The sequence below is a fragment of the Lolium rigidum genome, chromosome 3 (genome assembly GCF_022539505.1).
Source record: "Lolium rigidum isolate FL_2022 chromosome 3, APGP_CSIRO_Lrig_0.1, whole genome shotgun sequence".
Classification (NCBI taxonomy): domain Eukaryota; kingdom Viridiplantae; phylum Streptophyta; class Magnoliopsida; order Poales; family Poaceae; genus Lolium; species Lolium rigidum.
In genome coordinates, this window is record NC_061510.1 from 67,179,718 (window position 1) to 67,194,329 (window position 14,612).

The following is a 14,612-nucleotide window of genomic DNA, read 5'->3' on the forward strand; positions in this document are numbered from 1 at the left end:
TCACCGCACCTGAAGATTCCAACTTCAGGACCGGCTATGTGCCTCAGGTCGAGCTAGAACTGCGGTAGTATTTCCTGACAAGGCAAGGATAAAAGATAGTTTGATGTCTAGATTAGTGACGATGTCATGGTACGAATGTGCACAATACTTGCCGGATGGAGTTTAGCTTGATTCTGTTTGTCGAAATCCCTTCATCATTGTTTGCTTATCGTCTTGTGACTGTTATTGCTGCAGAGGTTGTCGAGATCAAGGCCAGCCTGTGTCCCAAGATCCAGGTTTCTGCTCAGGACTGCCGGGTGAAGAAGGGTGGTGCTTTCACCGGTGAAATCAGGTTAGTATCCAGTTTACAGAGTTTAACACTTATTTACTCCTTGTTGGTTGGCAGAGTTTAACATTGGCAGCGGCACTATATTGGCACACCGTGCACTCTTTATTCAGTCCTCTGTTGGTTTTCACTTTTCTTCCCATGCGAATTCGTGGAGTTAAACTTGCAAAATAGATTCAGGACATGCATTGTTACCTTTTCCACTTTACATACATGATTACTTGTAGATTGGATTTTTGTATCGCTGGTGCTTACTGTATCTGGTCTGTTCATAGAAAAAAGGTTGTAGATTGGTAGCATTCTCTAATTTAATAGGTGCCTGCTAATGAATATAGTTTCTGTGCCTTATTGTTGGTTTCAGTTTAATACTTGGTTCATCCAGTGATATTTGTATTTATTTATTTTGGTCATCTCCTGTTTGCATCATCTCATGTTTGCATCATTCTCATGTTTGCATCATTCTTTGTCCTGTATACAACACTAGGCTTTAGTGAAAATTTCTGTAATTACTTGCAGATTAGCCTTGGTGCTTACTGTATCTGGTCTGTTCATAGAAAAGGAATAGTAGTAATACTTGCAGATTAGCATTAGTATGGGTATATGATCAAATTAACACACTGTGTAATACTTTAGTGAAAGTTTCTGTAATTACTTGCATATTAGCCTTGCTTACATACATGATTAGCCTTGTTTCTATAATGCTTTATTACATGCTTTTATACATTGCAGTCGACTTGCTAGTGATGGATTCTAGAATGGATAGAATTGGGAAGTTCATGTTGCAAGAAGAGGAAGATGACGATGAACTCTTCTTAGTTTGCTTCCTGCTCTATACTCTTCTATCTATGAGGAAAAGCGTCCAGTCCACACATCTTCTTTATCCGGTACTGAGCTGGTTAAGGAAATATTAGAAGGACATGAGAGTTGGTCTAAGGTTGAATTCCGGATGGAGCCTGAAATTTTCGGAGTCGTCTCGGATTATCTTAAGAGAGAGCGTCTATTGGAAGGCACAACAAGAGTAGATGTTGATGAGCAGTTGGGAATGTTCATGTATATGATCTCCCACAATGCTACCAATCAAGATTTGCAAAAAAAAGTTTCAACATAGTGTCTGAAAATGTAGTCCATAGGAAAGTCGAATGAAATTATCAACTTGATTCCACTTTTAGTCCAGAGATTTGTGAAGGTTCCAACTTCTCTCCAGCCTCACCCAAAGATAATGTCCAACCCACGGTTCTGGCCTTACTTTCAGGTTAACCACTATACATATATCTACTTCATCAATCTTTTTCAGACTTGTCCATAACTATTTTCTAAAATACCATGTTTTCTGTTTTTAATATGCAGAATTGCATTGGGGCAATCGATGGAACACATATCCCCATAACTATTGCTGAAGCAATAGCTGCGCCATATAGGAATAGAAAAGGAACCCTTTCTCAAAACATGATGGTCACCTATTGATGCACTTCTTCGAAACTATATCGAAAGGGCCATCGGAGTTTTGAAGAAGCGCTTTCCTCTTTTGAAAGTGGGCAATCATTATCCTATTGAATCTCAAATTAGGATCCATGCTGCATGTATTGTATTCCACAACATCATTAGATGTCAGAATGGAGATGAGGACTGGTTGGATCACCAACCACCACTTATTCCACCAGAAACGTATGTTGACGTTCCGGACGGAGATGATGCCCACCACCAACATCAAGCGGACTTAAAACAATGGAAATAATCTTAGAGATCAGATTGCGCTTCAGATGTGGGCTGATTATAACAATTAGTTGGATATGATCATTTGGCTGTATTAAGATGTGTAATTTATTTTTATTGTTGAACCTTTGGCTGTATTCTCTTGTTGAACCTCTGGATGTTAGTTGTGTGTTATTTGTTTGTGTTATACAAGACCATATTGTTATTAGTTGTGTGTTATTTGACTATGTTATATCATTTGTTGGTTTAATATTGTAGCTATGGTAAAAGAAACATCAAGAGCATCTTGGTCCCATTCATATGAGAGAGGTTTCGCTGAGCTACTAGTAGAGCACAATGTTCCAGTCTACAAAGGTCAGAATGGTTGGGTAGCAGAAGGGTGGAAGAGCATCGTATCAAAATTCAATCTCAAGTTTCCATCTGCTCAGTTCACAAAGCAGCAGATCCAGGAGAAAGAAAAGGACATGAAAGCCAATTACAAAGCAGTTCGAGATGCTCGGAAACAGAGTGGTACAGGCTGGGATGATTCGCTGAGTATGATAATTGCCGAGCCAATAATCTGGGAAAAACTGAAGAAGGTAAAAATAATTGCATTCCAATGCAGCTTTTGTTTTATGCAACATATTGATGCTGACCATGCTTTTTCATAGGACTATCCAAGGGTGAAGAGGTATGAAGGAAAGCCATTTTTGTTGTTCCCTATACTGGCTTCACTCTATGAAGGTATAGTTTCTTGTGCCACTCTATAAAATATAATTACTTTCTAGTTTATCGTGTGTTTATCTTGTGCTTAACTAGTTTGAATGGAGCAGGTAGTATTGCTACAGGAGATCTGAACTTTCTATCAATTCCTAGTGTGGACCTGACAAGTGATGTTGTTTCGCCCACCGACTCGTCTACAAATCAACATGGAATGTTAAATTCCTTCTCTACCACTCATGATGCTGGTCAATCCTCTAATATGCATGGTCAAGAGGCTGAACCGACAACAAGTGCTAGCTCTGGACAGAAAGTAGATGAGCCTGTGAAGAAGAAAAGGAAACAGAGTCAGATAGCTCAAGTACTTGAAGACTACGTGGACTTCAAAAAGCAACAAAGTCAGACATTTGTCGAAGAAATGAAGGAACCGAAGCAGAAAGACCAGTTCACCATTGCAAGTTGTGTGGCGATACTAGAAACAATAAAGGAAGAGGAACTTTCAATTGCAGAGAAGTTAAAGGCGCTGCGGCTTTTCAAATGCCAGCTCAATCGAGAGATTTTTCTCAATACAAAGGACCCAATCCTTCGGACTTTTTGGTTGAAAGAAGAAATCTCAGCGATGGAGAAAGCATAAGGTGCGAATTCTAAAACTTGTTTCGCTGATTGGTTGCGAGCATTAAGATCACAATAGTTGTTGTTTTGATCTGAAATCATGTGGTTTATTTCTTTTAAACTTGCCACCTGATTAATTGACTATGCAATTTGAAGGAAAAAATTAACCTTTTAGCTGATCCTCACTTTTTATGCCACTGTACAATATTTATGCCGCTGTACAATATTTAATATTTCAAGAATTAGCCCGTGCTACCTTGTAAGCTACCGAATAGGTGAGATGCCACCACAAATGGACACTCATATTTTATAACCACTTCTCAAAACTGTAATCTCGCTTTCCTGAGATATGCAAATTGATTTGACCGAGATGCTTCGATCCCTCTGCGCAGTATCTGGAGCTAATTCAACATGCAGAATGGCTATATGTTGCTATTCATTGTGTGTCCTGTGATGGTGTCGATGACGATCAGAATGTTTACAATTATGTTTGTGTGCCTTGTGATGGTTTTAATTCAAGACGCATTGAATGTTCTAAACGTATGATGTCGTGCCGGTTGTTTAAACTTATGTTTATTTGCCTTGAGACGTGTAGATTGATGTTTGCTTATGTTGTCGTGGTTGACTATGTTAGTTATTGCTAGTTATTTATGTATTTCAGAATCTGAGCATTCCTTGAATTTTCGGTATTAATTTGTATGCCTGAATTTTCGTATTTCCTGCGAAAGAATGCACTAATTTGACTTTATTTTCGAATTTTGCATCTCCTCTACTGTTCCCGTCCGTTCCCTTGCTCTGCTCTCCAAACAGCAATCGTTGTTGTTCCCGAGCGGGAGGGGAAAGCGGGGGTTCCCCGGTGCCCAGGGAAATTCCTATTGGGGGATTCGTTCCCTGGTTTAATTTGCCCCTACAACCAAACGAGCCCTAAAGCAATCACCTTTACCTTCCGCACCGCTAAAACTGAAAAAGACTAAAACTTGACGTAGCAATCATTCACCCCCCCCTCTTGTTCGCTACGATCCATTCAATTTCTTTAATGGTTTCCAATCAACATATTTCTATCCAAATATGACTGCTCCATTTATTGTGGCCATCACGTCTTTCCACCTATAGGGATCCCGCCAAACCTAACATAAAAGGTGTGCGCGGTAAAATACCAAAATTAATACTGTCACTACCTGTGCAAAAATATTACGTAAATATGCTTCAAAAATGCACTCATCAACTTCCCCAATGCTTTGCCTAAGGATAATTCTATTGTTTACTTTACACACTTTGCTTAATGCGATAATCTGTTGCTTGCAACTTAATACTAAAAGGGGTGCGGACGCTAACCGGAAGGTGGATTATTAGTCATAGACGCAGATATTGTAATACACAAATGAATCTCATAGTAGTCATCTTGTCATGTATGGTTTTTATTCTGTCAGTTGCCCAGCTGTAATTTGTTTTACCCAACATGTTATTTATCTTTATGAGAGATACCTCTAGTGAACTGTGGATCCCGATCCTTTCTTTTACACTGATAAAATCATCTACTACAAACACTTGTTATGTTTACTTACTGCAAACACTGTTCGCTTTAATTCCACTGCAAACAAATATCTCTTTCCACACTATATGGTTAATCCTTTGTTTTCAGTAAAACCGGTGAGATTGACAACCTCACTGTAAGTTGGGGCAAAGTATTTTGGTTGTGTTGTGTGCGGGTTCCACGTTGTTGCTGACGCCGACAGTGCGCCCTGCCAAAAGTCAGCTAGCAACACCTTCAGAAGTTATTTATTTCTCCTACCGGTCGATTCAACCTTGGTTTCTTACCGAGGAAAAACTTGCTACTGTGCTCATCATACCTTCCTCTTAGGGTTCCCCAACGGTGTGCTCTGCACTCATCACCGAGCGGCGATGCCGCGAGAGCTCCATTCCGATTGCTTTGTTTTCCTTTTTTTAATGTTATATTCAAAATTTTATGCATTCATGGATTGTTTTGCTTCATAGTAGAAAAATCAGGCAGGAGATGGTCGACAATGTTGATCAGGCGGTCCACGTCGGTTTGATTAGACGGTTGGCGACATGAGGTATTTGATCCCCTGGGGGACGCTCATCACGCACCACCGAAAGATTGTTAGAAGAAAAAAATATAAGAACAAATGTTTTAATGTTGTATAACCCTCTCTCACCAGAGGGTTTTAGTGATGGCGTGTATTTCACACGTTCGTTGGGCAACCCCAAGAGGAAGGTATGATGCGCACAGCAGCAAGTTTTCCCTCAGAAAGAAACCAAGGTTTATCGAACCAGGAGGAGCCAAGAAGCACGTTGAAGGTTGATGGCGGCGGGATGTAGTGCGGCGCAACACCAGGGATTCCGGCGCCAACGTGGAACCTGCACAACACAACCAAAGTACTTTGCCCCAACGAAACGAGTGAGGTTGTCAATCTCACCGGCTTGCTGTAACAAAGGATTAACCGTATTGTGTGGAAGATGATTGTTTGCAGAGAAAACAGTAAAAACAAGTATTGCAGACAGATTTGTATTTCAAGTATTAAAGAATGGACCGGGGTCCACAGCTCACTAGAGGTGTCTCTCCCATAAGATAAAAGCATGTTGGGTGAACAAATTACAGATCAGGCAATTGACAAATAGAGAGGGCATAACAATGCACATACATGTCATGATAAGTATAGTGAGATTTAATTGGGCATTACGACAAAGTACATAGACCGCCATCCAACCGCATCTATGCCTAAAAAGTCCACCTTCGGGTTATCGTCCGAACCCCTCCAGACATTAAGTTGCAAAGCAACAGACAATTGCATTAAGTATGGTGCGTAATGTAATCAACAACTACATCCTCGGACATAGCGCCAATGTTTTATCCCTAGTGGCAACAAGACACAGCACAACCTTAGAACTTTCCGTCACTCGTCCCGTGTGTCAATGCAGCATGAACCCACTATCGAGCATAAATACTCCCTCTTGGAGTTAAGAGCAAAAACTTGGCCGAGCCTCTACTAATAACGGAGAGCATGCAAGATCATAAACAACACATATGTAATAACTTGATAATTAACATAACATGGTATTCTCTATCCATCGGATCCCGACAAACACAACATAGAGTATTACAGATAGATGATCTTAATCATGTTAGGCAGCTCACAAGATCCAACAATGAAGCACAATGAGGAGAAGACAACCATCTAGCTACTGCTATGGACCCATAGTCCAGGGGTGAACTACTCACTCATCACTCCGGAGGCGACCATGGCGGTGTAGAGTCCTCCGGGAGATGAATCCCCTCTCGGCAGGGTGCCGGAGGAGATCTCCGGTAATCCCCCGAGATGGGATTGGCGGCGGCGGCGTCTCGCAAGGTTTTCCGTATCGTGGTTTTTCGCCTCGGGGTTTCGCGACGAAGGCTTTAAGTAGGCGGAAGGGCGGAGTCGGGGGCCGACGAGGGGCCCACACCACGAGGCAGCGCGGCCCCCTTGGCCGCGTCGCCTTGTGGTTTGGCCACCTCGTGGCCCCACTTCGTATGCTCTTCGGTCTTCCGGAAGGTTCGTGGCAAAATAGGCCCCCGGGTCTTCGTTTCGTCCAATTCCGAGAATATTTCGTTACTAGGATTTCTGAAACCAAAAACAGCAGAAAACAAAGAATCGGCACTTCGGCATCTTGTTAATAGGTTAGTTCCGGAAAATGCACGAATATGACATAAAGTGTGCATAAAACATGTAGGTATCATCAATAATATGGCATAGAACATAAGAAATTATCGATACGTCTGAGACGTATCAAGCATCCCCAAGCTTAGTTCTGCTCGTCCCGAGCAGGTAAAACGATAACAAAGATAATTTCTGAAGTGACATGGCATCATAACCTTGATCATACTATTTGTAAACATATGTAGTGGATGCAGCGATCAAAACAATGGTAATGTCATGAGTAAACAAGTGAATCATAAAGCAAAGACTTTTCATGAATAGTACTTCAAGACAAGCATCAATAAGTCTTGCATAAGAGTTAACTCATAAAGCAATAAATCAAAGTAAAGGTATTGAAGCAACACAAAGGAAGATTAAGTTTCAGCGGTTGCTTTCAACTTGTAACATGTATATCTCATGGATAGTTGTCAACATAGAGTAATATAACAAGTACAATATGCAAGTATGTAGGAATCAATGCACAGTTCACACAAGTGTTTGCTTCTTGAGGTGGAGAGAGATAGGTGAACTCGACTCAACATAAAAGTAAAAGAATGGTCCTTCAAAGAGGAAAGCATCGATTGCTATATTTGTGCTAGAGCTTTTTATTTTGAAAACATGAAACAATTTTGTCAACGGTAGTAATAAAGCATATGAGTTATGTAAATTATATCTTACAAGTTGCAAGCCTCATGCATAGTATACTAATAGTGCCCGCACCTTGTCCTAATTAGCTTGGACTACCGGATCTTTGCAATGCACATGTTTTAACCAAGTGTCACAATGGGGTACCTCCATGCCGCCTGTACAAAGGTCTAAGGAGAAAGCTCGCATTTTGGATTTCTCGCTTTTGATTATTCTCAACTTAGACATCCATACCGGGACAACATGGACAACAGATAATGGACTCCTCTTAAATGCATAAGCATGTGGCAACAATTATTATTCTCATATGAGATTGAGGATGTATGTCCAAAACTGAAACTTCCACCATGATTCATGGCTTTAGTTAGCGGCCCAATGTTCTTCTCTAACAATATGCATGCTCCAACCATTAAGGTGGTAGATCTCTCTTACTTCAGACAAGACGGACATGCATAGCAACTCACATGATATTCAACAAAGGATAGTTGATGGCGTCCCCGTAAGCATGGTTATCGCACAACAAGCAACTTAATAAGAGATAAAGTGCATAAGTACATATTCAATACCACAATAGTTTTTAAGCTATTTGTCCCATGAGCTATATATTGCAAAGGTGAATGATGAATTTTAAAGGTAGCACTCAAGCAATTTACTTTGGAATGGCGGAGAAATACCATGTAGTAGGTAGGTATGGTGGACACAAATGGCATAGTGGTTGGCTCAAGGATTTTGGATGCATGAGAAGTATTCCCTCTCGATACAAGGTTTAGGCTAGCAAGGTTATTTGAAACAAACACAAGGATGAACAGGTGCAGCAAAACTCACATAAAAGACATATTGTAAACATTATAAGACTCTACACCGTCTTCCTTGTTGTTCAAAACTCAATACTAGATGTTATCTAGACTCTAGAGAAACCAAATATGCAAACCAAATTATCAAGCTCTAAGTATTTCTTCATTAATGGGTGCAAAGTATATGATGCAAGAGCTTAAACATGAGCACAACAATTGCCAAGTATCAAATTATCCAAGACATTTTAGAGTTACTACATGTAGCATTTTCCAATTCCAACCATATAACAATTTAACGAAGAAGAAACTTCGCCATGAATACTATGAGTAGAGCCTAAGGACATATTTGTTCATATGCTACAGCGGAGCGTGTCTCTCTCCCATAAAGTGAATGCTAGGATCCATTTTATTCAAACAAAACAAAAAACAAAAACAAACCAACGCTCCAAGCAAAGTGCATAAGATGTGACGGAATAAAAATATAGTTTCGGGGAGGAACCTGATAATGTTGTCGATGAAGAAGGGGATGCCTTGGGCATCCCCAAGCTTAGACGCTTGAGTCTTCTTAGAATATGCAGGGGTGAACCACCGGGGCATCCCCAAGCTTAGAGCTTTCACTCTCCTTGATCATGTTGCATCATACTCCTCTCTTGATCCTTGAAAACTTCCTCCACACCAAACTCGAAACAACTCATTAGAGGGTTAGTGCACAATAAAAATTAACATGTTCAGAGGTGACACAATCATTCTTAACACTTCTGGACATTGCATAAAGCTACTGGACATTAATGGATCAAAGAAATTCATCCAACATAGCGAAAGAGGCAATGCGAAATAAAAGGCAGAATCTGTCAAAACAGAACAGTCCGTAAAGATGGATTTTATTAGGCCACCAGACTTGCTCAAATGAAAATTCTCAAATTGAATGAAAGTTGCGTACATATCTGAGGATCATGCACGTAAATTTTCTTAATTTTCTGAGCTACCTACAGGGAGGTAGACCCAGATTCGTGACAGCAAAGAAATCTGGAACTGCGCAGTAATCCAAATCTAGTACTTACTTTACTATCAAAGACTTTACTTGGCACAACAAAACATAAAACTAAGATAAGGAGAGGTTGCTACAGTAGTAAACAACTTCCAAGACACAAGTATAAAACAAAAATACTGTAGTAAAAACATGGGTTATCTCCCATAAGCGCTTTTCTTTAACGCCTTTCAGCTAGGCGCAGAAAGTGTATCAAGTGTTATCGCGAGATGAAGCATTGACATTACCTTGGGCTTTACCCTTACCTTTCTTGTCCCTACTCTTTGGCTTAGGTAATATATGACTAACCCCGGGTGTAGAGGTGAATTTTATGGTGCCTTCTCTCACGTCTATGACTGCTCCCAATAATTTCAGCAGGGATCTTCCGAGTGTGATTTGTCCTGTTCCTGCGCATTCAATGACAAGGTAATCAATGGATATTGTTATCCCAAGAATGGTTGTATGCACACCCGCAGCTACCCCTTTAGGAATTATAACAGAGTTATCAATAAGAGTTATTCCTTCTCCCCTTAAGTGAATTCCCAAAGTTTCAAAGATTTATGAATACCCTTAGGCATTAGGCAAAATTCAGTCATAATATCACAATTAGCACGAAGAGTTTGGTCACCTATGACAATTTTAATAGTAGGTTTCCACAATGAAGGTTCAGTAGTTCACTAAAACTTGATCAAGACGGTTACGAATGTATCCATAATTTTCATTTAAGCGAGATGCACTTGTCTCAAGAGTATTTAATCTATTATGAATGCTAATAAGGGCTGAATCAAAATTATTAGATGAATCATGTGATGCAACCAACTTCTTTATGGCATTAAAAGCTTGATCCCCATTACAATGGAGGAAATCTCCTCCCACTAGAGCATCCAAGGCATATCTATAGCGAATCATAAGACCAAAATAAAAATTACTAAGGAGCAAACTTAGAGTCATTTGAGGTTCAGTTTTACGATAAGAAGTAAAAATTCTAGACCAAGCATCCTTAAAACTCTCCTCATCCCCTTGTTTAAAAGTGAAGACTAATTCTTCAGGCGAAGAAGTAACAGGTTCAGAGCTAGACATGGTAACAAAAGTAACTAATTTTTTTGTATTTTTAATATAGAGTGCAAGACAATAAATAAAGCAAACTAGATAAAGTAAATGCAAGTAAACTAATTTTTTTGTGTGTTTGATATAGCAAACAAGATAGTAAATAAAGTAAAGCTAGCAACTAATTTTTTTGTGTTTTGATATAATGCAGCAAACAAAGTAGTAAATAAAATAAAGCAAAACAAAAACAAAGTAAAGAGGTTGAGAAGTGGAGACTCCCCTTGCAGCGTGTCTTGATCTCCCCGCAACGGCGCCGTAAAAGAGCTTGATGGCGTGTATTTCACACGTTCGTTGGGCAACCCCAAGAGGAAGGTATGATGCGCACAGCAGCAAGTTTTCCCTCGAAAGAAACCAAGGTTTATCGAACCAGGAGGAGCCAAGAAGCACGTTGAAGGTTGATGGCGGCGGGATGTAGTGCGGCGCAACACCGGGGATTCCGGCGCCAACGTGGAACCCGCACAACACAACCAAAGTACTTTGCCCCAACGAAACAGCTGAGGTTGTCAATCTCACCGGCTTGCCGTAACAAAGGATTAACCGTATTGTGTGGAAGATGATTGTTTGCAGAGAAAACAGTAAAAACAAGTATTGCAACGAGATTTGTATTTCAAGTATTAAAGAATGGACCGGGGTCCACAGCTCACTAGAGGTGTCTCTCCCATAAGATAAAAGCATGTTGGGTGAACAAATTACAGTCGGGCAATTGACAAATAGAGAGGACATAACAATGCACATACATGTCATGATAAGTATAGTGAGATTTAATTGGGCATTACGACAAAGTACATAGACCGCCATCCAACTGCATCTATGCCTAAAAAGTCCACCTTCGGGTTATCGTCTGAACCCCCTCCAAGTATTAAGTTGCAAAGCAACAGACAATTGCATTAAGTATGGTGCGTAATGTAATCAACAACTACATCCTCGGACATAGCGCCAATGTTTTATCCCTAGTGGCAACAAGCACAGCACAACCTTAGAACTTTCGTCACTCGTCCAGGTGTCAATGCAGGCATGAACCCACTATCGAGCATAAATACTCCCTCTTGGAGTTAAGAGCAAAAACTTGGCCAGAGCCTCTACTAATAACGGAGAGCATGCAAGATCATAAACAACACATATGTAATAACTTGATAATTAACATAACATGGTATTCTCTATCCATCGGATCCCGACAAACACAACATAGAGTATTACGGATAGATGATCTTGATCATGTTAGGCAGCTCACAAGATCCAACAATGAAGCACAATGAGGAGAAGACAACCATCTAGCTACTCGCTATGGACCCATAGTCCAGGGGTGAACTACTCACTCATCACTCCGGAGGCGACCATGGCGGTGTAGAGTCCTCCGGGAGATGAATCCCTCTCCGGCAGGGTGCCGGAGGAGATCTCCGGAATCCCCCGAGATGGGATTGGCGGCGGCGGCGTCTCGGAAGGTTTTCCGTATCGTGGTTTTTCGCCTCAGGGGTTTCGCGACGGAGGGTTTAAGTAGGCGGAAGGGCAGAGTCGGGGGGCTGACGAGGGGCCCACACCACAGGGCGGCGCGGGCCCCCCCTTGGCCGCGCCGCCTTGTGGTTTGGCCACCTCGTGGCCCCACTTCGTATGCTCTTCGGTCTTCTCGGAAGGTTCGTGGCAAAATAGGCCCCCGGGTCTTCGTTTCGTCCAATTCCGAGAATATTTCGTTACTAGGATTTCTGAAACCAAAAACAGCGAGAAAACAAGAATCGGCACTTCGGCATCTTGTTAATAGGTTAGTCCAGAAAATGCACGAATATGACATAAAGTGTGCATAAAACATGTAGGTATCATCAATAATATGGCATAGAACATAAGAAATTATCGATACGTCGGAGACGTATCATTTAGCTTCCGAGTGCACATAAATATACTATAAAAATAAGTTTTAACATGCCAAAATATTTTGAAAGAAAATTCGCGCGTACATCCGAACATTCTATATTCACATGGAAGTTTGCAGGAGACAAGAACATTTTATGTGCATGTGTAAAAAACAAAGAAATTTCTTGTAAATAGTTATTTTGGAGCATAAAAAATGTCTTTTTACACGAGACATAAAAATACTATTTTTTTTGAAAAACTTGTGTGCAAAAGAACATGCCCCAAGGTAGATGTTAATATTTTTTTCTTGTTTTTTGACATTTAATGTTTTTATTCAAATAATAGGTTTATATGGGAGCCGAATTGGATTTCCCTCTCCCACACTTTTTCTGAGAGAGTATAAACAAACACATTACCTAGCCAGTGCCTAGTGCCCAATGCCAAGATAGAAACTATATTGTTAAAATGGAAAAAAGATAAGCACAAACATTTTAATGTTTTAATACCTTCGTCACAGAAACTATATTTAAGTTTTATCTAAATTTAAATGTACTTCCAAAATACTACTAAACTATACTTCATCTCACACTTACTGAGAGAATAAAACAAACACATAACGTCTTAAACATAAGGCTTTAGCCCAACTCTAAATTAATAAATCAACCAACGGCACGTAAAAACGAGCTTATAGATAACTCAAAGGAAAATGCAACACAAACTAACAACCAATCGAAAAAGAGCACAACTTGAGACACCTAAAACACATCTAGGCATCGAGAACAGCTCCAGGAAGGCAGTGAGATTGGGGAGGCCACCAGAGTGTGTCGTCGTCTGCGCTTACTAGACATGACAATATCCAAAACCTTCGCCGCCTCCACCTCCTGAAAGGGACCCCTTGTCCCTGGCCTTGGATCGAAGCGCACCGTACCGTTGGGAGGTGAAGGAGTTCTCCCAAGAACACAACAGAACAACATGGGCTAGACTGCCAAGGGAGCAACCAGCGGAGAGACAGTGTGCTTCACCGAGATAATGAACAACACATGAGTAGCCACCACACTAGACCGAAACTGCAGGAAGAAGACACACCGAAGATGAAACAACGGAAGATGGCAGAGCCCACCCCACACGTGGATGAAAAGGACCACCACGACATGGACACACTCGCTCACCAGCCCATCGTCGCTGCCACCGTAAAGGGGAACCCTTTCCCCTTTTTCGTCCAGACTCGAGGACGTTGACCCACCAGCAAGCAGGGGCAATGGGGCCGCAGAGCAGGATGCCAGGCATCTGCTAGTCGACACAAGGAGAAGACTTTGCCGAATAGAGCAAGTCACCATGACCACCTTAGATGCCATTGTTCAATCCCTATCTACAGTCCCCAACACGACTCCTCCAAGAAGGGGTATGATGTCGCACTACCGTACCCCTAATCACGCGTGTTGTTCCTCCTTCTTCCTCCTCCCCTCTCTGAAAAACCCCAAATCCGATAAAGCCACCCCTTTTGCTGCGATCCACAACCTCCGTTGCCTCGCCGCCCGGACGACCGAGTACGATGGCCAACCCGAAACCACAACCATCGCCCGCCGCACGGCCAACGCCATCCAGACCACCCATGGCCGCTAGCTTCTAGAGCTCCCCCCAACACCTAGGAGACCGTCGGTGTAGAAAGCCCACCAAGCAGCCGCCATGGCCACGCCGACCCCGCATTGAGTTCCTCCACCGATTCCCCACGCGAGGAGCTAAGGACCTAGATCCCCGCTGCCCCCTTCACCGGTGTCGCGGGCTTTGGCTGGCAGCGCCTCTGGGGGCGGCGAGAAGGAGGGGAGGCGAAGGAAGAGAGCCAACGGCAGAGAGGATTAGGGTTCGCTCCCTCAGTCGCCAGGAGGAGACGACGCGAGGGGCGAAGCGTGTTTGGAAGGCGAACACATTTGCGTTGCCAAGATACCGCAAGGAGACATGTAGTAAGAAGTCGTTTGGAAGCCAGGCTTTCATTTCGTTTGTACCATTTTGAAATGAATACATGTATTCATTTCATTTACATTGTAATTCCGGAAATGGACACTTGTTTGGTTGCCACGAAAATTGCAAATGACAGCAGAATTCAATATTGAATTTGTAAATGGCTTCCATAGAGGAACGCAAATGACCGG

The 14,612-nt window shown here is 41.8% G+C and overlaps 1 protein-coding gene and 1 pseudogene across 1 annotated transcript; both read left to right on the forward strand.

Annotated features, from left to right (window-relative positions):
- Nucleotides 1-1,068: 1,068 nt before the first annotated feature.
- On the forward strand, nt 1,069-1,789 carry LOC124694954 (annotated as a pseudogene).
- Nucleotides 1,790-2,197: 408 nt separating this feature from the next.
- On the forward strand, nt 2,198-4,000 carry LOC124696564 (L10-interacting MYB domain-containing protein-like). Its single transcript, XM_047229275.1, has 4 exons — nt 2,198-2,616; nt 2,689-2,761; nt 2,851-3,372; nt 3,741-4,000. The coding sequence occupies exons 1-3, from the start codon at nt 2,299-2,301 to the stop codon at nt 3,369-3,371; spliced, it is 912 nt and encodes a 303-aa protein (XP_047085231.1). The 5' UTR covers nt 2,198-2,298; the 3' UTR covers nt 3,372; nt 3,741-4,000.
- The last annotated feature ends 10,612 nt before the right edge of the window (nt 4,001-14,612 follow it).

What these genes read in the sequence shown, in the direction of transcription:
- LOC124696564 (XM_047229275.1), top strand. Translation starts at nt 2,299, where the DNA reads ATGGTAAAAGAAACATCAAGAGCATCTTGGTCCCATTCATATGAGAGA. An exon ending in TCTGGGAAAAACTGAAGAAG is followed by an intron (nt 2,617 to 2,688) that starts GTAAAAATAATT and finishes GCTTTTTCATAG; the next exon opens with GACTATCCAAGGGTGAAGAG. An exon ending in ACTGGCTTCACTCTATGAAG is followed by an intron (nt 2,762 to 2,850) that starts GTATAGTTTCTT and finishes TGAATGGAGCAG; the next exon opens with GTAGTATTGCTACAGGAGAT.